This window comes from Balaenoptera musculus, chromosome 6 (assembly GCF_009873245.2).
Source record: "Balaenoptera musculus isolate JJ_BM4_2016_0621 chromosome 6, mBalMus1.pri.v3, whole genome shotgun sequence".
Lineage (NCBI taxonomy): Eukaryota > Metazoa > Chordata > Mammalia > Artiodactyla > Balaenopteridae > Balaenoptera > Balaenoptera musculus.
The window spans coordinates 71,276,862-71,301,653 of record NC_045790.1 but is presented as its reverse complement, the minus strand read 5'-3'; the positions used below and the strand labels follow the sequence as shown (position 1 = coordinate 71,301,653).

Sequence of the window (24,792 nt, the reverse complement as noted above, 5' to 3'; positions counted from 1 at the left end):
TCCATGACCTGGCTATTGTAAAAAGAGCTGCAGTGAACATTGGGGTGCATGTGTCTTTTTAAATTATGGTTTTCTCTGGGTATTTGCCCAGTAGTGGGATTGCTGGGTCATATGGTAATTCTATTTTTAGTTTTTTAAGGAACCTCCATACTGTTCTCCATAGTGGCTGTATCAATTTACATTCCCACCAACAGTGCAAGAGGGTTCCCTTTTCTCCACACCCTCTCCAGCATTTGTTGTTTCTAGATTTTCTGATGATGCCCATTCTAACTGGTGTGAGGTGATACCTCATTATAGTTTAGATTTGCATTTCTCTAATAATTAGTGATGTTGAGCAGCTTTTCATGTGCTTCTTGGCCATCTGTATGTCTTCTTTGGAGGAATGTCTATTTAGGTTTTCTGCCCATTTTTTGATTGGGTTGTTTGTTTTTTTAATATTGAGCTGCATGAGCTGTTTATATATTTTGGAGATTAATCCTTTGTCCATTGATTCATTTGCAAATATTTTCTCCCATTCTGAGGGTTGTCTTTTAATCTTGTTTGTAGTTTCCTTTGCTTTGCAAAAGCTTTTACGTTTCATTAGGTCCCATTTGTTTATTTTTGTTTTTATTTCCATTACTCTAGGAGGTGGATCAAAAAAAATCTTGCTGTGATTTATGTCAAAGAGTGTTCTTCCTGTGTTTTCCTCTAAGAGTTTTATACTGTCCAGTCTTACATTTCAGTCTCTAATCCATTTTGAGTTTATTTTTGTGTATGGTGTTAGGGAGTGTTCTAATTTCATTCTTTTACATATAGCTGTCCAGTTTTCCCAGCACCACTTATTGAAGAGACTGTCTTTTCTCCATTGTATATCCTTGCCTCCTTTCTCATAGATTAGTTGACCATAGGTGCATGGGTTTATCTCTGGGTTTTCTATGCTATTCCACTGATCTATATTTCTGTTTTTGTGCTAGTACCATACTGTCTTGATTATTATAGCTTTGTAGTATAGTCTGAAGTCAGGGAGTCTGATTCCTCCAACTCCATTTTTTTCCCTCAAGACTGCATTGGCTATTTGGGGTCTTTTGTGTCTCCATACAAATTTTAAGATTTTTTGTTCTAGTTCTGTAAAAAATGCCATTGGTAATTTGATAAGGATTGCACTGAATCTGTAGATTGCTTTGGGTAGTATAGTCATTTTCACAGTATTGATTCTTCCAATCCAAGAACATGGTATGTCTCTCCATCTGTTTGTATCATCTTTAATTTCTTTCATCAGTGTCTTATAGTTTTCTGCATACAGGTATTTTGTCTCCTTAGGTAGGTTTATTCCTACGTTTTTTATTCTTTTTGTTGCAGTGGTAAATGGGAGTGTGTCATTAATTTCTCTTTCAGATTTTTCATCATTAGTGTATAGGAATGCAAGAGATTCCTGTGCATTAATTTTGTATCCTGCAACTTTACCAAATTCATTGATTAGCTCTACTAGTTTTCTGGTGGCATCTTTAAGATTCTCTATGTATAGTATCATGTCCTCTGCAAACAGTGACAGTTTTTCTTCTTCTTTTCCAATTTGTATTCCTTTTATTTCTTTTTCTTCTCTGCTTGCCGTGGCTAGGACTTCCAAAACTATGTTGAATATGAGTGGCGAGAGTGAACATCCTTGTCTTGTTCCTGATCTTAGAGGAAATGGTTTCAGTTTTCCACCACTGTGGATGATGTTTGCTATGGGTTTGTCATATATGGCCTTTATTATGTTGAGGGAGGTTCCCTCTATGTCCACTTTCTGGAGAGCTTTTATCATAAATGGGTGTTGAATTTTGTCAAAAGCTTTTTCTGCATCTATTGAGATGATCATATGGTTTTTATTCTTCAATTTGTTAATACAGTGTATCACGTTGATTGATTTGAGTATATTGAAGAATCCTTGCATCCCTGGGATAAATCCCACTTGATCATGATGTATAATCCTTTTAATGTGTTGTTGGATTCTGTTTGCTGGTATTTTGTTGAGGATTATTGCATCTATATTCATCAGTGATATTGGTCTGTAATTTTCTTTTTTTGTAGTATCTTTTTCTGGTTTTGGCATCAGGGTGATGGTGGGTTCATAAAATGCGTTTTGGAGTGTTCCTTCCTCTGCAGTTTTTTGGAAGAGTTTGAGAAGGATGGGTGTTAGCTCTTCTCTAAATATGTGATAGAATTCACCTGTGAAGCCATCTGGTCCTGGACTTTTGTTTGTTGGAAGATTTTTAATCACAGTTTCAATTTCAGTGCTTGTGATTGGTCTGTTCATATTTTCTATTTCTTCCTGGTTCAGTCTTGGAAGGTTATACCTTTCTAAGAATTTGTCCATTTCTTCCACGTTGTCCATTTTATTGGCATAGAGTTGCTTGTGGTAGTCTCTTAGGATGCTTTGTATTACTGTGGTGTCTGTTGTAACTTTTCCTTTTTCATTTCTAATTTTATTGATTTGAGTCCTCTCCCTCTTTTTCTTGATGAGTTTGGCTAATGGTTTATCAATTTTGTTTATCTTCTCAAAGAACCAGCTTTTAGTTTTATTGATCATTGCTACTGTTTTCTTTGTTTCTATTTCATTTATTTCTGCTCTGATCTTTATCATTTCCTTCCTTCTACTAAGTTTGGGTTTTGTTTGTTCTTCTTTCTCTAGGTTTTTTCGGTGTAAGGTTAGATTGTTTATTTGAGATTTTTCTTGTTTCTTGAGGTAGGCTTGTATAGCTATAAACTTCCCTCTTAGAACTGCTTTTGCTGCATCCCATAGGTTTTGGATCATCGTGTTTTCTTTGTCATTTGTCTCTAGGTATTTTTTGATTTCCTCTTTGATTTCTTCAGTGATCTCTTGGTTATTTAGTAACATATTGTTTAGCCTCCATGTGTTAGTGTTTTTTATGTTTTTTTCCCTGGAATTGATTTCTAATCTCATAGTGTTGTGGTCAGAAAAGATGCTTTATATGAGTTAACTTTTCATTAAATTTACTGAGGCTTGATTTGTGACCCAAGATGTGATCTATCCTGGAGGATGTTCCATGTGCACTTGAAAAGAAAGTGTATTCTGCTGTTTTTGGATGGAATGTCCTATAAATATCAATTAAATCTATCTGGTCTGTTGTGTCATGTAAAGCTTGTGTTTCCTTATTAATTTTCTGCTTGGATGATCTGTCCATTGGTGTAAGTGAGGCGTTGAAGTCCCCCACTATTATTGTGTTACTGTCGATTTCCTCTTTTAGCGCTGTTAGCAGTTGCCTTATGTATTGAGGTGTCCTGTGGTTGTTATATATTTATAATTGTTATATCTTCTTCCTGGATTAATCCCTTGATCATTATGCAGTGTCCTTCCTTGTCTCTTGTAACATTCTTTATTTTAAAGTCTATTTTATCTGATATGAGTACTGCTACTCCAGCTTTCTTTTGATTTCCATTTGCATGGAATACCTTATTCCATCCCCTCACTTTCAGTCTGTATGTGTCCCTAGGTCTGAAGTGGGTCTCTTGTAGACAGCATACATATGGGTTTTGTTTTTATATCCATTCAGTGAGCCTGTATCTTTTGGTTGGAGCTTTTAATCCATTCACGTTTAAGGTACTTATCGATATGTATGTTCCTATTCCCATTTTCTTAATTGTTATGGGTTTGTTTTTGTAGGTCCTTTTCTTCTCTTGTGTTTCCCACTTACAGAAGTTCCTTTAGCATTTGTTGTAAAGCTGGTTTGGTGGTGCTGAATTCTCTTAGCTTTTGCTTGTCTGTAAAGCTTTTGATTTCTCCGTTGAATCTGAATGAGATCCTTGACGGGTAGAGTAATCTTGGTTGTAGGTTCTTCCCTTTCATCACTTTAAATATATCATGCCACTCCCTTCTGGCTTGTAGAGTTTCTGCTGAGAAATCAGCTGTAACCTTGGGGAGTTCCCTTGTATGTTATTTGTCATTTTTCCTTGTTGCTTTCAATAATTTTTCTTTATCTTTAATTTTTGTCAATTTGATTACTATGTGTCTCGGCGTGTTTCTCCTTGGGTTTATCCTTTATGGGACTCTCTGCGCTTCCTGGACTTGGTTGGCTATTTCCTTTCCCATGTTAGGGAAGTTTTCGACGATAATCTCTTCAAATATTTTCTTGGGTCCTTTTTCTCTCTCTTCTCCTCCTAGGACCCCTAATGTGAATATTGTTGTATTTAATGTTGTTCCAGAGGTCTCTTAGGCTGTCTTCATTTCTTTTCATTCTTTTATCTTTATTCTGTTCCACGGCAGTGAATTCCACCATTCTGTCTTCCAGGTCACTTATCTGTTCTTCTGCCTCAGTTATTCTGCTATTGATTCCTTCTAGTGTATTTTTCATTTCAGTTTTTGTATTGTTCATCTCTGTTTGTTTGTTCTTTAATTCTTCTAGGTCTTTGTTAAACATTTCTTGTATCTTCTCGATCTTTGCCTCCATTCTTTTTCCGAGGTCCTGGATCTTGTTCACTATCATTATTCTGAATTCTTTTTCTGGAAGGTTGCCTATCTCCACTTCATTTAGTTGTTTTTCTGGGGTTTTATCTTGTTTCTTCATCTGGTACATAGCCCTCTGCCTTTTCATCTTGTCTGTCTCTATGTGAATGCGGTTTTTGTTCCACAGGCTGCAGGACTGTAATTCTTCTTCATTCTGCTGTCTGCCCTCTGGTGGATGAGGCTATCTAAGAGGCTTGTGCAAGTTTCCTGATGGGAGGGACTGGTGGTGGGTAGAGCTGGATGTTGCTCTGGTGGGCAGAGTTCAGTAAAACTTTAATCTGCTTGTCTGCTCATGGGTGGGGCTGAGTTCCCTCCCTGTTGGTAAACAATCAAACAGACCTGAGGTGACCCAACACTGGAGTCTACCTGGCTCTTTGGGGGAGCTAATGGCAGAATCTGGGAGGGCTCACGCCAAGGAGTACTTCCTAGAACTTCTGCTCCCAGTGTCCTTCTCCTCACGGTGAGCCACAACCACCCCCCGCCTCTGCAGGAGACCCTCCAACACTAGCAGGTAGGTCTGGTTCTGTCTCCTATGGGGTCACTGCTCCTTCCCCTGGGTCCTGATGCGCACACTACTTTGTGTGTGCCCTCCAAGAGTGGAGTCTCTGTTTCCCCCAGTCCTGTCGAAGTCCTGCAGTCAAATACTGCTAGCCTTGAAAGTCTGATTCTCTAGGAATTCCTTCTTACGTTGCCAGACCCCAAGTTTGGGAAGCCTGATGTGGGGCTCTGAACCTTCACTCCAGTGGGTGGACTTCTGTGGTATAAGTGTTCTCCAGTTTGTGAGTCACCCATCCAGCAGTTACGGGATTTGATTTTATTGTGACTGCGCCCCTCCTACCATCTCATTGTGGCTTCTCCTTTGTCTTTGGATGTGTGGTATCTTTTTTGGTGAGTTCCAGTGTCTTCCTGTCAATGATTGTTCACAAGATTATTTTTTAAAAATAGTTTTTGAGGTATAATTGACATATACTGCACATATTTAAAATATACAATTTGGTGTTTGTTTTTTGTTTTCTTTACTATTTTAATCATTTTTAAGAGTACAGTTCAGTAGCGTTAAGTATATCCACATTGTTGTGTTATGGATCTCCAGAACTTTTTATCTTGCAAATTGAATCTGTATATACATTTTGTTCATACATTCATCTATGATGATACATGGGTTGCTTCTACCTCTTGGCTGTTGTGAAAAACGCTGCTATGAACATGGGTGTGTAAGAGATTTTTAGTGTTTTCTTGAAACATCCCAAAAATGATTCTAATGTGTAGCCAAGGGAGAGAACTAGTGAGAATGTTTTTAAACTTAGAAACAACCCAGTGTTGGAAATCAATATAAATCTCAGTGTGAAGTTTTAAAAATTGTTCATATATGTCATCTATACATTACCCTAGGACATGTAGAAAAATTACATCTATTTTCTATTCTGAAATTGTGTGTTTCTCTTTGAAATTGGTATTCATCCCAAATTTAAGGTGTTACTGTGGGCGATTGATTAGAGACCATTATGGGATAGATTATGCCTGGACCATCTCAGCTGCCAGCGGTAGTGAAAATGAACAATGGTCTGTTGAAAAGCACACAACGAAAAGCTCTACAGATACGTTTGGCACGATTAACTTCCAAGATGGAGAGCACACCCACCACTCTAAGGTTTGCTAATAACCTACATTATTTTGCTGTTTTTTGTTTTTTGTTTTTAATATCTTTATTTGAGTGTAATTGCTTTACAATGGTGTGTTAGTTTCTGCTTTATAACAAAGTAAATCAACTATACATATACATATCCCCATATCTCTACCCTCTTGCGTCTCCCTCCCACCCTCCCTATCCCACCCCTCTAGATGGTCACAAAGTACCGAGCTGATCTCCCTGTGCTATGCAGCTGCTTCCCACTAGCTATCTATTTTACATTTGGTAGTGTATATATGTCCATGCCACTCTTTCACTTCGTCTCAGCTTACCCTTCCCCCTCCCTGTGTCCTCAGGTCCATTCTCTACATCCACGTCTTTATTCCTGTCCGGCCCACAGGTTCTTCAGAACTATTTTTTTTTTTTTTTTTAGATTCTATATATATGTGTTAGCATACGGTATTTGTTTTTCTCTTTCTGACTTACTTCACTCTGTATGACAGACTCTAGGTCCATCCACCTCACTACAAATAATTCAGTTTTGTTTCTTTTTATGGCAGAGTAATATTCCACTGTATATATGTGTCACATCTTCTTTATCCATTCATCTGTCAATGGACACTTAGGTTGCTTCCCTGTTCTGGCTATTGTAAATAGAGCTGCAATGAACATTGTGGTACATGACTCTTTATGAATTATGGTTTTCTCAGGGTATATGCCCAGTAGTGGGACTACTGGGACGTATGGTAGTTCTATTTTTAGTTTTTTAAGGAACCTCCATACTGTTCTCCATAGGGGCTGTATCAATTTACATTCCCACCAACAGTGCAAGAGGGTTCGCTTTTCTCCACACCCTCTCCAGGATTTATTGTTTGTAGATTTTTTGATGATGGTCATTCTAACTGGTGTGAGGTGATACCTCATTGTAGTTTTGATTTGCATTTCTCTAATGATTAGTGATGTTGAGCATCCTTTCATATGTTTGTTGGCAATCTGTGTATCTTCTTTGGAGAAATATCTATTTAGGTCTTCTACCCATTTTTGGATTGGGTTGTTTTTTTGATATTGAGCTGCATGGCTGCTTGTATATTTGGAGATTAATTTGTCAGTTGCTTCATTTGCAAATATTTTCTCCCATACTGAGGGTTGTCTTTTCGTCTTGTTTATGGTTTCCTTTCCTGTGCAAAAGCTTTAACTTTCATTAGGTGTCATTTGTTTATTTTTGTTTTTATTTGCATTTCTCTAGGAAGTGGGTCAAAAGGATCTTGCTGTGATTTATGTCAAAGTGTTCTGCCAGTGTTTTCCTCTAAGAGTTTTATAGAGTCTGGTGTTACATTTAGGTCTTTAATCCATTTTGAGTTTAATTTTGTATATGGTGTTAGGGAGTGTTCTAATTTCATTATTTTACATGTAGCTGTCCAGTTTTCCCAGCACCACTTATTGAAGAGGGTGTCTTTTCTCCATTGTATATTATTGCCTCCTTTATCAAAAATAAGGTGACCATATGTGCGTGGGTTTATCTCTGGGCTTTGTATCCCATTCCATTGATCTGTATTTCTGTTTTTGTGACAGTACAATACTGTCTTGATTACTGTAGCTTTGTAGTGTAATCTGAAGTCTGGGAGCCTAATTCCTCCAGTTCCGTTTTCCTTTCTCAAGATTGCTTTGGCTTTTCGGGGTTTTCGTGTTTCCACACAAATTGTGAAATTTTTTGTTCTGTTTCTGTGAAAAATGCCATTGGTAGTTTGATAGGGACTGCACTGAATCTGTAGATTGCTTTGGGTAGTATAGTCATTTTCACAATGTTAATTCTTCCAAGCCAAGAACATGGGATATCTCTCCACCTGTTTGTATCATCTTTAATTTCTTTCAACAGTGTCTTATAGTTTTCTGCATACAGGTCTTTGTCTCCTTAGTAGGTTTATTCCTAGGTATTTTATTCTTTTTGTTGCAATGGTAAATGGGCGTGTTTCCTTAATTTCTCTTCCAGATTTTCATCATTAGTGTATAGGAATGCAAGAGATTTCTTTGTATCTGCTACTTACCAAATTCATTGATTAGCTCTAGTGGTTTTCTGGTAGCTTCTTTAGGATTCTCTATTATAGTATCATGTCATCTGCAAACAGTGACAGCTTTAAACTCTTTTCTGATTTGGATTCCTTTTCTTTTTTCTTCTCTGATTGCAATGGCTAAAACTTCCAACAGTATGTTGAATAATAGTGGTGGGAGTGGACAACCTTGTCTTATTCCTGATGTTAGAGGAAATGGTTTCAGTTTTTCATCATTGAGAACAATGTTGGCTATGGGTTTGTCATATATGGCCTCTGTTATGTTGAGGTAAGTTCCCTCTGTGCCTACTTTCTGGAGGGTTTTTATTTTAAATGGGTGTTGAATTTTGTTGAAAGCTTTTTCTGCATCTATTGAGATGATCATATATTTTTTCTCCTTCAATTTGTTAATATGGTGTATCACATTGATTGATTTGCATATATTGAAGAATTCTTGCCTTCCTGGGATAAATCCCCCTTGATCATGTTGTATGATCCTTTTAATGTGCTATTGGATTCTGTTTGCGAGTATTTTGTTGAGGATTTTTGCACCATTGTTCATCAGTGATATTGGCCTGTAGTTTTCTGTCTTTGTGACATCTTTGTCTGGTTTTGGTATCAGGGTGATGGTGGCCTTGTAGAATGAGTATGGTTGTGTTCCTCCCTCTGGTATATTTTGGAAGAGTTTGAGAAGGATAGGTGTTAGCTTTTCTCTAAATGTTTCATAGAATTCACCTGTGAAGCCATCTGGTCCTGGTCTTTTGTTTGTTGGAAGATTTTTAATCACATTCTCAATTTCAGTGCTTGTGATTGGTCTGTTTATATTTTCTATTTCTTCCTGGTTCAGTCTTGGAAAGTTGTGCTTTTTTAAGAATTTGTCCATTTTTTTGGCATATAGTTGCTTGTAGTAATCTCTCATGATCCTTTGTATTTCTGCAGTGTCCATTGTTACGTCTCCTTTTTCATTTCTAATTCTGTCGATTTGAGTCTTTTCCCTTTTTTTCTCGATGAGTCTGGCTAATGGTTTATCAATTTTGTTTATCTTCTCAAAGAACCAGCTTTTAGTTTTATTGATCTTTGCTATCATTTACTTCATTTCTTTTTCATTTATTTCTGATCTGATCTTTATGATTCCTTTCCTTCTGCTAACTTTGGGGTTGTTTTTTTTTTTTCATCTTTCTCTAATTGCTTTAGGTTTAAGGTTAGGTTGTTTATTTGAGATATTTTGTTTCTTAAGGTAGGCTTGTATTGCTATAAAGTTCCCTCTTAGAAATGCTTTTGCTGCATCTCATAGGTTTTGGGTCATCGTGTTTTCATTGTCATTTGTTTCTAGGTATTTTTTGATTTCCTCTTTGATTTCTTCAGTGATCTCTTGGTTATTTACTAGTGTATTGTTTAGCCTCCATGTGCTTGTATTTCTTATGGATTTTTTCCTGTAATTGATATCTAGTCTCATAGCGTTGTGGTCAGAAAAGATACTTTATATGATTTTAATTTTCTTAAATTTACCAAGGCTTGATTTGTGACCCAAGATATGATCTATCCTGGAGAATGTTCCATGAGCACTTGAGATTAAAGTGTATTTTGTTGTTTTTGGATGGAATTTCCTATAAATATCAATTAAGTCCATGTTGTTTAATGTATCTTTTTTTTTTTTTTTTTTTTTTAAAAAAATTTATTTATTTATTTATTTATTTATTTATGGCTGTGTTGGGTCTTCGTTTCTGTGCAAGGGCTTTCTCTAGTTGCGGCAAGTGGGGGCCACTCTTCATCGCGGTGCGCGGGCCTCTCACTATCGCGGGCTCTCTTGTTGCTGAGCACAGGCTCCAGACGCGCAGGCTCAGTAATTGCGGCTCACGGGCCTAGTTGCTCCACAGCATGTGGGATCTTCCCAGACCAGGGCTCGAACCCGTGTCCCCTGCATTGGCAGGCAGATTCTCAACCACTGCGCCACCAGGGAAGCCCTTAATGTATCTTTTAAAGCTTGTGTTTCTTTATTTATTTTCATTTTGGATGATCTGTCCATTGGTGAAAGTGGGGTGTTAAAGTCCCCTACTATGATTGTGTTACTGTCGATTTCCCCTTTTATGGCCGTTAGCATTCACCTACGTATTAATGTGCTCCTATGTTGGGTGTATAAATGTTTACAATTGTTATATCTTCTTCTTGGATTGATCCCTTTATCATTATGCAGTGTCCTTCTTTGTCTCTTATAGTAGTCTTTATTTTAAAGTCTATTTTGTCTGATGAGAGCATTTGCTACTCCAGCTTTCTTTTGATTTCCATTTGCCTGGAATATCTTTTTCCATCCTGTCACTTTCAGTCTGTATGTGTCCCTAGGTCTGAAGTGGGTCTTTTGTAGACAGCATATATACGGGTCTTGTTTTTGTATCCATTCATCCAGTCTATATCTTTTGGTTGGAGCATTTAATCCATTTACAGTTAAGGTAGTTATCGCTATGTATGTTCCTGTTACCATTTTCTAAATTGTTTTGGGTTCGTTATTGTAGGTCTTTTCCTTCTCTTGTGTTTCCTGCCTAGAGAAATTCCTTTAGCATTTGTTGTAAAGCTGGTTTGGTGGTGCTGAATTCTCTTAGCTTTTGCTTGTCTGTAAAGGTTTTAATTTCTCCATCAAATCTGAATGAGATCCTTGCTGGGTAGAGTAATCTTGGTTGTAGGTTTTTCCTTTTCATCACTTTAAATATGTCCTGCCACTCCCTTCTGGCTTGCAGAGTTTCTCCTGAAAGATCAGCTGTTAACCTTATGGGGATTCCCTTCCATGTTATTTGTTGTTTTTCCCGTGCTGCTTTTAATGTTTTTGTTTGTATTTAATTTTTGATAGTTTGATTAATATGTGTCTTGGCATGTTTCCCCTTGGGTTTATCCTGTATGGGACTCTCTGTGCTTCCTGGACTTGATTGACTCTTTCTTTTTCTATATTAGGGAAGTTTTCAACACTAATCTCTTCAAATATTTTCTCAGTCCCTTTCTTTTTCTCTTCTGGGACCCCTATAATTTGAATGTTGGTGAGTTTAATGTTGTCTCAGATGTCTCTGAGACTGTCCTCAATTCTTTTCATTCTTTTTTGTTTATTCTGCTCTGTGGTAGTTATTTCCACTATTTTATCTTCCAGGTCACTTATCCGTTCTTATACCTCAGTTATTTTGCTGTTGATTCCTTCTAGAGAATTTTTAATTTCATTTACTGTGTTGTTAATCATTTTTTGTTTGCTCTCTAGTTCTTCTAGGTCCTTGTTAAACGTTTCTTGTATTTTCTCCATTCTATTTCCAAGATTTGGGATCCTCTTTACTGTCATTACTCTGTATTCTTTTTCAGTTAGACTGCCTATTTCCTCTTCATTTGTGTGGTCTGGTGGGTTTTTACCTTGCTCTGTCGTCTGCTGTGTGTTTCTCTGTCTTCTCATTTTGCTTAACTTATTGTGTTTGGGGTCACCTTTTTACAGGCTGTAGGTTCATAGTTCCTATTGTTTTTGGTGTCTGCCCCCAGTGGCTAAGGTTGGATCAGTGGGTTGTGTAGGGTTCCTGGTGGAGGGCACTGGTGCCTGTGTTCTGGTGGATGAGGCTGGGTCTTGTCTTTCTGGTGGGCAAGTCTGCATCCAGTGGTGTCTTTTGGGGTGTCTGCGACTTTATTATGATTTTAGGCAGCGTCTCTGCTAATGGGTGGGGTTGTGTTCCTGTCTTGTTAGTTTTTTCACATAGGGTGTCCAACACTGTAGCTTGCTGGTTGTCGAGTGGAGCTGGGTCTTAGCGTTGAGATGCAGATCTCTGGGAGAGCTTTCTCCTTTTGATATTACATGGAGCTGGGAGGTCTCTGGTGGACCAATGTCCTGAACTCAGCCCTCCCACCTCAGAGGCCCAGGCCTGACATCCAGCCTGAGCCCAAAGACCCTGTCAGCCACACCGCTCAGAAGTAAAGGGAGAAAGAAAGAAATAAAGAAAAAAAAATAGAATAAAGTTTTTTAAATAAAAAATAAAAAATATATATTTAAAATGAAAAAAGTTAAAAGTAATAAAAAAAATAAAGAACAAAAGAAAGAAGACAGCAACCAAACCTGGAAGCAAATCCACCCATGGTAACCAGCGCTAAAAACTATACTAAAGGGCTTCCCTGGTGGTGCAGTGGTTAAGAATCCACCTGCCAATGCAAGGGACATGAGTTTGAACCCTGGTCCAGGAAGATCCCACATGCCACGGAGCAACTAAGCCTGTGCACCACAACTACTGAGCCTGCGCTCTAGAGCCCATGAGCCACAACCACTGAGCCCGCATGCCACAACTACTGCAGCCTGTGCGCCTAGAGCCCATGCTCCACAACAAGAGAAGCCACCGCAATGAGAAGTCCGCACACCGCAACAAAGAGTAGCCCCCGCTGGCCGCAACTAGAGAAAGCCTGCATGCAGCAACGAACACCCAAGGCAGCCAAAACTAAAGAAAAAAAGAAAAAAAAACTGTACTAAAAAAAAAAAATAAAAATGGACAGACAGAACCCTAGGACAAATGGTAAAAGCAAAGCTATACAGACAAAATCACACAAAGAAGCATACACATACACACTCACAGAAAGAGAAAAAGGAAAAAAAAAATATATCTATATATATATAAAAAAAAGGAAGCAAGCAGCCAAATCAATAAACAAATCTACCATTGATAATAAATGCTAAATACTAAACTAAGATAAACATAAAACCAAAAACAAATTAGATGCAGAAAGCAAATCCCAAGTCTATAGTTGCTCCCAAAGTCCACCGCCCCAATTTTGGGGTGATTTGCTGTCTATTCAGGTATTCCACAGATGCAGGTGCATCAAGTTGATTTTGGAGATTTAATCCACTGCTTCTGAGGCTGCTGGGAGAAATTTCCCTTTCTCTTCTTTGTTTGCACAGCTCCTGGGGCTCAGTTTTGGATTTGGCCTTGCTTCTGTGTGTAGGTCTCCCGAGCGCCTCTGTTCCCGCTCAGACAGGACGGGGTTAAAGTAGCAGCTGATTCGGGGGCTCTGGCTCACTCAAGCCGGGGGGAGGGAGGGGTACGGAATGCGGGGCGAGCCTGCGGCGGCAGAGGCCGGCGTGAGGTTGCACCAGCCTAAGGCGCGCCGTGCGTTCTCCTGGGGAAGTTGTCCCTGGATCACGGGACCCTGGCAGTGGCGGGCTGCACAGGCTCCCAGGAGGGGAAGTGTGGATAGTGACCTGTGCTTGCACAGAGGCTTCTTGGTGGCTGCAGCAGCAGCCTCAGCGTTTCATGCCCGTCTCTGGGGTCTGCGCTGATAGCCGTGGCTCGCGCCTGTCTCTGGAGCTTCTTTAAGCGGCGCTCTGAATCCCCTCTCCTCGCGCACCAGGAAACAAAGAGGGAAGAAAAAGTCTCTTGCCTCTTCAGCAGCTCCAGACTTTTTCCCGGACTCCCTCGCAGCTAGCTGTGGCGCACTAGCCCCTTCAGGCTGTGATCACGCAGCCAACCCCAGTCCTCTCCCTGGGATCCGACCGAAGCCCAAGCCTCAGCTCCCAGCCCCGACCCACCCCGGCAGGTGAGCAGACAAGCGTCTCGGGCTGGTGAGTGCTGCTCGGCACCGATCCTCTGTGTGGGAATATCTCCGCTTTGCCCTCCGCACCCCTGTGGCTGCGCTCTCCTCCGTGGCTCGGAAGCTTCCCCACCGCCACCCTCCGTCTCCGCCCGCGAAGGGGCTTCCTAGTGTGTGGAAACCTTCCCTCCTTCACAGCTCCCTCCCACTGGTGCAGGTCCCATCCCTATTCTTTTGTCTCTGTTTTTTCTTTTTTCTTTTGCCCTACCCAGGTATGTGGGGAGTTTCTTGCCTTTTGGGAAGTCTGAGGCCTTCTGCCAGTGTTCAGTAGGTGTTCCGTAGGAGTTGTTCCACATGTAGATGTATTTCTGATGTATTTGTGGGGAGGAAGGTGATCTCCACGTCTTACTCCTCCACCATCTTGAAGGTCTCCTATTTTGCTGATTTTTAACAGAGGCTATAACCTCCAAATGTATCTCCAAATTGTATTTCTAAGTGTAGATGATCAGATGACCAGGTTTTATTGCAAAGGCGATCCATGTTACTCACCTGTTGACAAAAATGACCTGACTCTTCTTTTTCTTTTATGTCTGAGGGGCATGATACCTTTCCCAGGTGTGGTGTGGCCAGCTCTTTGATTGACTTCTTTCAGCCAGGTTAGTGCCCTCTGCAGAAGAGAATGGCTTATTGCTCATGAGGCAGTTGCCAAACGGCTTCCCTTTTCTTAAGGAATGTACAAAAGTTACTACCAAAGAACAGACTTCACCTGAATCACGGCCATAGCAATTCCCAGTAACTTAACCTGTGGCTGTTGGTGCCTGCTATGCCCTTGTGAGAGCCTTTTCTCAGGAAGAAAATGGAGAAATTTCTGTACCCCCTGAATGATAGTGCTGGGCTTTACAGGCCAGTTTTTCTCCTGTCCCTAATATAGTAATTTTACATGTGATTCACATAGTATTGATAGGTCAGCTGTCTTTCAGCTGTTTTCTGTTGAGCTTGTTAACTGTACACTGCTTTATTAGAGGCAGCTTTCCTTGGGGAAAATACAGGGGGAGCCTACCTCAGGAAAGCTCAGAATCAGTTGTGTCCTGCAGTGCATCATCAGTTAAAAGGATTTGAAAAACTGTTCTTAATAGTGCAATCATAATAAGGTTTCATAATATAATTGTACAGTAATCTACATTTCTGATTACTAATCCACTTGCATCTAACTTTGTGCATTGATTTTTGTTTGTTTGTTTTAGTTGGCAAGAAAACTGTCCTCCAGTCCTTTTTGGAAGCTGACTCTCATAGAACTCTTTATGTAATTTTTCACTTAATTGTTCGTCTTCTTCCTTTTGCTTTTATGTTTGTTCATAATCATCTTCATTTACTCATTTTTTTAATCCATTCAACAGATCTTTATCAGTTGCCCATACTTTGCTATGCCCCAAAGAGAATATGTTCTGTGTACTAACATTGCTCACAGTCTAGTGAGGGAAACAGGAAATAAATATACAATTACCCCAGACGGTGGGGATGCTAGGAAAGGGGAATACAGGGTTCTTTGAGAGAATGAAAAGGGAACTCCTCCTGTTTTTCTGGGGTGGTGTGCATGTGTCAAGGAAGCCATCTGAGAGTAGGGATGGCTAAGCTGAGATGGGAAAGATGAGTGAGGTGTTTGGTGTCTGGTGAGACAGAAGGGTAAGAACACTGTAGGTGTGAGGAATAGCTTGTGGGAAGGCCAAGGGGGAATATGGTACATTTAGGAAAACTGAAAACATGTTTAGACAGATCTGATCACTAATACGTTTTATGCCTAGCATTAGGCTCCTGTTACATCCTCTGTGCCTGAATGCATTTTATTTGATCTCTCAGAAGAGGCTACCCTTATATTTCAGCCTGGAATTGCACTTCAGGTTTAGGGTGCACAGCAGGAGAGCTTGTGAGAGCTGGTTACTCATCCCCTCTGCTGCATTTCCCTTCCTAGTTGTTATCCCTCCCACCTCCTTCCAAAGAGGTTTGGAGGTGAGCTACGATAAAGGAGGAGGAGGGGAAAGAGAGTCATTAAACCTTAGCACCGTCTTCAGTTGGCCTTTGGAAGAAAAGACTCTAGTGCTGATAATTTAGTTGATCAAGGTGTTTATCCTGAAATCTCAAGGAGAAGTATCTTCTAGGACTAAAAGGACTTATAACTGAAAGGGAGGGCTACCTGGGAGAAAGAACTGAGAGAGAGAGAGAAGGAGAACTAAACCAGAGCTGCCTCCTCTGCCCTTATTCATCATTCGGGGCAACATGAACCCTTCCACAAAGGTCAACTTGTATTTTTCCTACTCTTTGAATATGTGATAAAGCCGTGGCAACTCAGTTTTCTCACTTGTAGACTGAATCCTAGTTACCCTTAGATTCTTTCTACTACATCCTGTGGTGGCTGCACCATCCTCATGTCAGAGATTCTAATATTTTAATTATGAAGTGAAGAGATTATGTTTTAAGAATTTCAAAGATGAAGACAATTGTTTTAAATCACTATCACATTCTGGAGGACAATGTGTAATTGCAATGGATAATTCCTATTTGCATATCTATGGCGATCTCTACCTGTGGTTATTTTTGCTATCGTTTTATAAACTCATGGTTTCTTATGGTCCTTATCCTATAAATCCGACTTACTCTTGCTGTTGGTTGGCTCACACTCATCTCAATATGATTTTACCAGTCTGTATGTGGCTGCATTGGCTGGGAAAAGAAACCCAGCCACACACTATAATCTTGGGCAAAATGCAAAATGATTCTGGAGCTGCCTGATTTCCCTCGTCTTTTCTTTTGGTTACATTGACTCTCTTATGAAAAGTATTTATTTTGGAAAAGAAGTTTTTAGAGAGATGATACATATAGGAAATGGTTAGAATGTAAAATTTAAAATAAATGAACATGCTTCTGGTTCTTAATTTAAATTATGCAAATATGTGAAATGGTCCAGTAAATTAAAAGCCATAGCATTTATGAAAAAACCTCATTTCACTTATTTCTAAAACTTTTTTTTAAATGGGTTTGCTGGCGTAGTGATTTTTGCCGGTTTGAAGTATTTCTGCCTTACCTCAGACCTTCTAGAGAACATTGGTGGACTAACCCTGAAAACCAGAGGAAGCCTTCCGATTGTGACTTGTAATTCTCAGAAGGAACTTAAAGGGGGTGTGGGATCTTTTCAGAGTAAATATTTCCATTATATGAAGATGAGCTTTTAAAGAGATCCTAGACATTTTCTTTCAAGTTTTGGCATTTCAGTTGCCCTGCTGTGTGCTTACTGCGACGTGGCAGGTATTTTCCACTATTTTATGTATATGTGTATATGCATATCTTCCAGTATATTAGAACTTCTTATGACACAAAGTTGGATCATCTGTTACATTTAATGTTGAAAGAGTGGAAGATGGAACTGCCAAAGCTGGTGATCTCTGTGCACGGGGGCATCCAAAACTTCAAGATGCCCTCCAAACTTAAAGAGATCTTCAGCCAAGGTTTGGTCAAAGCTGCAGAGACAACGGGAGCGTGGATAATAACAGAAGGCATTAATACCGGTAAGGCACATTCCCTGTTTCAGTCTTTTTCTCTTTTTTTAATTCCTTCTTTTTAATTGTGAATCAGGCAGTATAGCACCTAACCTCTGCTCTGCAGTGCTCCCAGGAGATGTGGTAGCGTGAGAAAGACTGAAAGTGTAGTGACTGGAAAAGAAACCCAGAAGAATCCTAGACCTTTCCTGGAATGTATTTTTACCATTGTTTAAAATATGCTATTTTAATATAACTTTGGGTAAACGTCTGGCAAAGAAAATAGGTTTTCATGAGCTTTGGACTGTGGTGAGGTAGTGTGTGGGCATAGACGTGAGCTAAACTCACCATGGTCAGGTTCTCAGGAATTGGAAATCAGTGACATGTGCAACAACTGCATTGAGTGTATGGGGCATGAGGAGATAATTAACTACATAACTGGCATTTCACTCACTTGTTTCTGTCAATGACTCTTTCATACTTCTTGAAATCTGACATTCAAGAACTTCATTTAGTAGCCCCTGAACCTCTAACCCTACTCTTTTGCATCAGTGTTTATGAACTGTATGCATGTTAGAGAATCATCTGGGGGCTTTGCAAAAATACAGATGCACAAGTTCTACCCCAGATTAATTAGAGTTTTTCAGGGTGAAGCTTCTGAAGGGTATCTAATGTGCAGCCAGGGTTGAGGATTACTGACTTCACAAACTCCTCTCTTACTAATCTGTTACTGATATGTTACAGTTCTGACACCAGTTCTCATGTGTGGGTTCTTTCCCAACACACCACAGTTCTCCAGCACCAGCTGAGTGTCTTACAATTCAGCTCAATTCTGAATTACTGTCTACCAGGAAATAGCGTCGGATTCCACAGGTTAAGGGCTCAGTCCCACAAGACTGTCCCCACTTCAGATGTCAGCCTCAAGTCCGTTGTTACCCGTGCTTCTGACTGGCTGGCTATAAATCAGAGGTTCCCACCATCCCCTCCTTGGGTTTGATGAATTTGCTAGAGCAGCTCACAGAATGCAGGAAACCAGTTTACTCACTAGATTACCAATTTATTATAAAAGGATGTAACTCAGGAACAGGTAGATTGAAGAGATGCATAGGGCAAGGCATGTGGGAAGGGGCACGGAGCTTTCATGCCCTCCTCCCAAGTTGGTAAACCTCCCAAGTTTACCAGCTTGTAAGCTCTCTGAACCCTGTTTTTTTTTTTTTATTTTTATGGAGGCCTCATTACCTGAGCACGATTGATTAAGTCATTGGCTATTGACAACTGAACTCAATCTCCAGTTCCTCTCCCCTCTGCAATGGTTGAGGGTGAGACTGGAAGTTCCTACCCTCTAATCATGTGGTTGGTTGGTTCCCTTGGCAACCAGCCCCCATCAGTAGGTCAAAAAGTCGCCTCATTAACATAACAGAAGGCACCTCTGTCACTCTCACCACTTAGGAAATTCCAAGGTTTTAAGGAGCTCTGTGTCAATAACAGACCAAATATATATTATTATAAGTCACAATATCACACCTGTGGCTTTCCATCTTCCCTTTACTTCTCCCTCTTTTGATTTGGGATATCCTAGCCAATGTTTCCTATTGAGTTCTGCCTGACCTTTAGGATCTACATTAGATGCCAACATACCCAGGAAGCATTCTCTATCTCAACTCGCTTTTGTTTCTTAATTTCTATAGCGTTTATTGCCTGTAGCACTTGTAGCACGTTTATGTTTTGCCTTACAGGTTAGGTTAGGATGAATCTACCTGATTGTGAGGTAGAGACCAGGGCCTATACATATGTCTAAGAACTGAGCAACAGGTACTAATGTAATGAATAATTTCTTTTGATTAAAAAGGAATGAAGGAAGCAAGTGATTGAAAAAACAAAATAAAAATAAAACCAAGGGATTCGTCTTGTCACTAATGGGTAACCTGGTAGTTCCTCTGGTACATTTCATTGAGATAATTACTGTTTCACATTCTTAGAAAAAAGCAAAGGTTGCAGAGTTCTAAGTCCAATGTGTAGTACTTATTTTATTTCCAGTAAAAACAAGAGGGTGGATGGGGAAGTTTTGTAGAGTCCAGAAAAAGGTGAACTTGGGCATGGTTTTTTTCTTTGAATTGTGTTACAGGCTTTATTTTACTTATTGCTTTTTTAAGAAAAAAATATTTTAGATTAGGGCCAGTTAAAGAACACAAATATAATAGTGTGAAGACTATTGAAATAGTTCAAATGAACAAAAGAAATGAGAAATGAGGTATACTTGGAGCTTCCTGAAGCAATAATCAGGGTCTGACCTGATTCAGCCTCAGCTCCGTAGGTCCTGACTGCTCAAAAAGTGGTCCCTGGACCAGCAACATCAACATCACCTAGAAGCTTGTTGGGAATGCAGATATCGGGCTTCTCAGACCGGTGGGATCAGAATCTGCATTTTGATGACATCCCCAGGTGATTCTTAGGCACATTGAAATTTGAGAAGCTTTGCTTACCAGCTCCAACCTATGCTTGAGATGCTTCTCAACTGTAGTTGAACATTATTTGGCATGAATTTTTTACATTTATTTAAATTGAATGCCAGAAGCCTTTAAGAATCTATTGTGTATCAAGCATTTGGATAGATGCTATGGGTGAAAGACGAGTAAGATATGGACCCCGGGTTTAGTGATGGGGTGGGTGACTGTAACAAACAGAGAGTAAGCAACTAACCAAAAATCGATGCTGAATGGGTCATAGTTGAGATACAAAGAAAGTGTTTGGGAGCAAAAGGAAGAGGAAGAGGACAACAAATTCCGGTTCCAACTGAGGGAACCTGAGAAGAAAGCTTGGTGAAGGATATAGCACTTAATGTTGGCCTTGAGAGAAGGGTGGGAAAGAGCATTCTAGGCAGAGGTGGCAGTTCAGGGCAAGGTACACAGCTGGAGATTAAGACATGTGTAGAAAGAGGTGATAAGGCTGCTAGCCGGATGTGCCGTGTGGCAGAGGACAGGGACAGCAAGGGAGACTGGAGCCAGATTGGGTGCCATGTTATTTGGGCTGAGGTTTTATTCTCTATGTAGCAGGGAGCCCTCAAAAGATTTTGAACAGAAGAATGAATAGGGAATGATAATGTCAGATCTGGTTTTACAGAGAGTCTTAGCAGATAATATGTATTAAGATCACATGTGGGCTGCTGACAAACGATCACCCCACATGCTGGTAACGCATGCCAAACCTATGGATCTGAATCTCTATTGGTATTGATGTGTGTTCTGTGGTCCAGGCCCCCAATTTTAGAAAATGACTGGGAAAAGTGCAAAAGATGGCTGGAGGGGAGGATTCCAGAGAGAAGGAAATGATTTAGGTGCTATGCATTAGATACATGCAATATGCAGGGCTTTGTTGGTTTTTTTTTTTTTTTCTTTGCTAATGACACATAGAGTCAGACTGTACATAGAAAGAGTAAGTGGTGTAATGTAGTGTTTGTGATTAAAAGGCAATTTTTTTTAAAATTAATTTTTATTGGAGTAGAGTCACTTTACAATGTTGTGTTGGTTTCTTGCTGTATAGCAAAGTGAATCAGTCATACGTATACATATATCCACTCTTTTTTAGCTTTCCTTACTATCTAGGTTGCCACAGAGCATTGAGTAGAGTTCCCTGTGCTATACAGTAGGTTCTCATCAGTTATCTATTTTATACACAGTAGTGTATGTATGTCAGTCCCAATGTCCCAATTCATCCCACCCACCACCTCCCCCCTTGGTAACCATACGTTTGTTCTCTATGTCTGTGACTCTATTTCTGCTAAAAGGCAGATTAAGCCAATCTCAAAAGGCTATGTATTGCATAATTCCAACTATATGACATTCTGGAAAAGGCAAAACTATAGAGATAATAAAAAGATCAGTGGTTATCAAGGATTGGGGGAATGAGGGATGAATAGACAGAGTACAGAGGACTTTTAGGGCAGTGAAACTATTCTGTATGATGCTGTAATGGTGCATACATGTTATTATACATTTGTCCAAACCCATAGAATGTACAACACCAAGAGTGAACTCTAATGTAATGTAAACTGTGGACTTTGGATGATTATGATATGTCAGTGTAGGTTCATCATTTGTAACAAATGTTCCACTTTGGTAGGGGATGTTGACAGTGGGGAGGTTGTAAATGTGTAGGGAAGAGGGTATATGGGAAATCTCTGTGTCTCTGGCTCAATTTTGCTGTGAATCTAAAACTGCTCTAAAAAGTAAAGTCTAATTTTCATTCCTTTTTATGGCTGAGTAATATTCCATTGTATATATGTGCCACATCTTCTTTATCCATTCAAAATTGGGCCATTTGTAGAGACATGGATGGACCTAGAGACTGTCATACAGAGTGAAGTAAGTCAGAAAGAGAAAAACAAATATTGTATATTAACGCATACATGTGGAACCTAGAAAAATGGTACAGATGAACCAGTTTGCAGGGCAGAAATAGACACAGAAGTAGAGAACAAACGTATGGACACCAAAGGGGGAAAGCAGCGGGGGTGGGGGTGGTGGTGTGATGAATTGGGCGATTGGGATTGACATGTATACACTGATGTGTATAAAATAGATAGCTAATAAGAACCAGCTGTATAAAAAAATAATAAAATAAAATTTAAAAAAAAGTAAAGTCTATTGAAAAAAGAAAAGTCAGATCATGGATTGGAATCCAAACTGTACAAGCTACCAGCTCTATAACCTTGGGCAAATTATTTAACTTCCTTGTGCCTCAATTTTTGCCTATAAAATAGACTAAAAATATTCCTACTTAAAGTGTAAATGCATGTAAAACTTAAAAAAGCACCTGGTGTGTAGTTAAGAGTTCAGTAAGTGTTGGCTATTATTATTATTATTATTAGTCCCAGAAAGGCAAACATTAATGTATTAGTTCTGGAATATTTATGAATATAGAGCTGTTAAATTAATTTGCCTCAATGAAGCAAGGATCTTCAGGATGTTTTACTGGGACAGTCAAGAAGGTTAGAGAAAAAAATACTAAGAACATTCATGATGTCAGGGGTGGGTTTACAGGATGTTCTGGCCAGGCAAGAATAGGGGCAGAACTGAGGTTGTGAGCAGAAATTTCTCAAAGGAAGAGGAGAATTGTTCAGGTAGAAAGGTTAGTGATAGGAGAAGGAGGTGTCAAGAGGGAGTAGAGCAAGTCAAAGTATCAGAAATTAATTCCACTGTGCCAGCAACTTTCCCTGATAACAGTCTTTTGCATATGCTTGTCTACTTGTCTCTTTCCGGCAGTCACAGTGTTTTGCGTGATTTGTGAGTTAAAGTTTGACTTCTAAACTGATTGTTCATAGGTGTGTCCAAACATGTTGGGGATGCCCTGAAAGCCCATTCCTCCCAGTCCTTGAGAAAAATCTGGACAGTTGGAATCCCTCCTTGGGGTGTCATTGAGAACCGGAAAGATCTTATTGGAAGAGATGTAAGTAGACAATCCTTTCACAACAAAAGGAGATAAACATGTATCCAGTTGCCAGCTTAGCACTATATCCGGATATCTAGTAGACATCTTGAATGTAATATACCCCAAATAAACTCCTGACTTCCTACTGCCTCCCTTACCCTATCTTAGAAAGTGACAATCTTGTCCTGCAGTTCTCAAGCCAAAAACCCTGAACTTATCCTGGAATGATCTCCGTCTCACGCCTCAAACCCGATCCACCAGTAAATTATCATCTTAGCTTCACTTTAAAAATTTATCTGGGGGCTTCGCTGGTGGCGCAGTGGTTAAGAATCCGCCTGCCAATGCAAGGGGCACGGGTTTGAGCCCTGGTCCGGGAGGATCACACATGCCGTGGAGCAACTAAGCCCGTGCGCCACAACTACTGAGCCTGCGCTCTAGAGCCCGCGAGCCACAACTACTGAGCCTGTGTGCCACAACTACTGAAGCCCACGCGCCTAGAGCCCATGCTCCGCAAAAGAAAAGCCACCACAATGAGAAGCCTGCACACCGCAACGAACAGTAGCACTGCTCACCGCAACTAGAGAAAGCCCACGCACAGCAACGAAGGCCTAACACAGCCAAAAATAAAAATAAATAAAATAAATAAATTTATTTAAAAATATATATATATATCTATCCGGAATCTGACCTCTTTTTATTACCTCCACTGTTACTGAGCAGGTTTAAGCCACTATTTTCTGTCACCTGGATGATTGTAATAGCCTTCCCTACTCTCATCCATGTCTCTTATTAAGGTCTGATCCCAACACAGTAGCCAGAATGATTCTAAAGGAACGGACTTGTCTAAGTTTGTTTATAAGACTAATGTATATTTTTGGTAGGTATCTCAAGTATTACAAAAGTTATGAAGAAGAAAGATAACCACTGTTAATATTTTGGTGTGTATCATTCTAGAATTTTTTTCTATGTATGTGTACGTATGTATAGTAAAAAAAAGTTTGTGTGTTAAAAAAGTAACAACAGAAACCTATTGTTGTGAATCTGTTTTTCAGCTTAACTATTTAACATAATTCTCTATGTCAGTTAATATAGACATGCTTATGGTTTGTTTTAACTTTCATTTTGGAAAATTTCGAACACATTAAAGAGTAGAGAGATGAGAATAATCATCTCCTTCATACCCTTCTCCCGGTTTCAACAGTTATGAACTCAGAGCCAATTTTGTTTAGTTTAGTCCCTCATCCATTCATCTCCTCCCTCCATTATTTTGAAGCAAATTCCAGACATCAAATAATTTCATTGGTAAATATTTTAGTAGTTATTTCTAAAGTATATGGACAATTAAAAAATATAACCACATTGCCATATTCGTACCTAAAAAATTAACAATAATTTCTGAATATCATCAAATATCCAGTCTGTGTTCAAGTTTCTGATTGTCTCAATTTTTCAGTTGTTTGATTTCATTATCCAAAAAATTTCCCTACATTGTGATGGGTTGATTTGTCTCTTCGGTCACTTAGTTTTTTTCCTTGAGTCGCTTTTGATCTCTGGATTTTCCCTCCGTCTCCTTTTTTGTTTTCTGTTTGTTTGTTTCAATTTATTTGTTGAAGAAACTGGGTCATTCCTAAAGAGTTTCCCACAGTTTGGATTTTGCATATTTAAGCTCTTGTAGTAGCATTTAGCCTATTTCTCTGTCTTTTGTCTTTCTTGTAAATTGGTAGTTTGATCCAAATGTATGATCAGATTCAGGTTCTTTTTGTACAGGTTTATGCCCTAGGAGGAGATGTGTCCTTCCCTTGTGACATAACATCCTCACTCTTTTTATGATGTCATTGCCTAGATTTATTATTTCAACAGGGTTGCAAAAATGCTAATATTTAATTATAGTGTTCTTTCTTCATTTATTAGCTTAAATACTCTATAAAGAGAAACATTTTCTCCTCAATTGCTTGGTTTACCTTGTGGTACAGTTGTATGGGAAAGGGTAGAATAAATATTTGATTCTTTTTCTTTATTTGCCAGTTTTCAAAGCATTGAGTTGGTTATCTACCACCCCCCAAGGTGAACAGTCTGTTGTTGTTTTTTTTTCTGATTCAGGAAGTTAAACATATTTGGTATGTTTTAATCCATTATTCTAAT

At 39.4% G+C, this 24,792-nt stretch overlaps 1 protein-coding gene across 1 annotated transcript in view; it reads left to right on the top strand.

Annotated features, from left to right (window-relative positions):
- Positions 1 to 24,792, top strand: part of TRPM6 (transient receptor potential cation channel subfamily M member 6) — a 207,705-nt gene that overhangs the window by 90,285 nt on the left and 92,628 nt on the right. Inside the window, exons 7-9 of the mRNA XM_036855993.1 lie at positions 5,957 to 6,134; positions 17,040 to 17,253; positions 22,544 to 22,668. Coding sequence (XP_036711888.1) covers positions 5,957 to 6,134; positions 17,040 to 17,253; positions 22,544 to 22,668 — 517 coding nt within the window. The remainder of the gene's footprint in view (positions 1 to 5,956; positions 6,135 to 17,039; positions 17,254 to 22,543; positions 22,669 to 24,792) is intronic.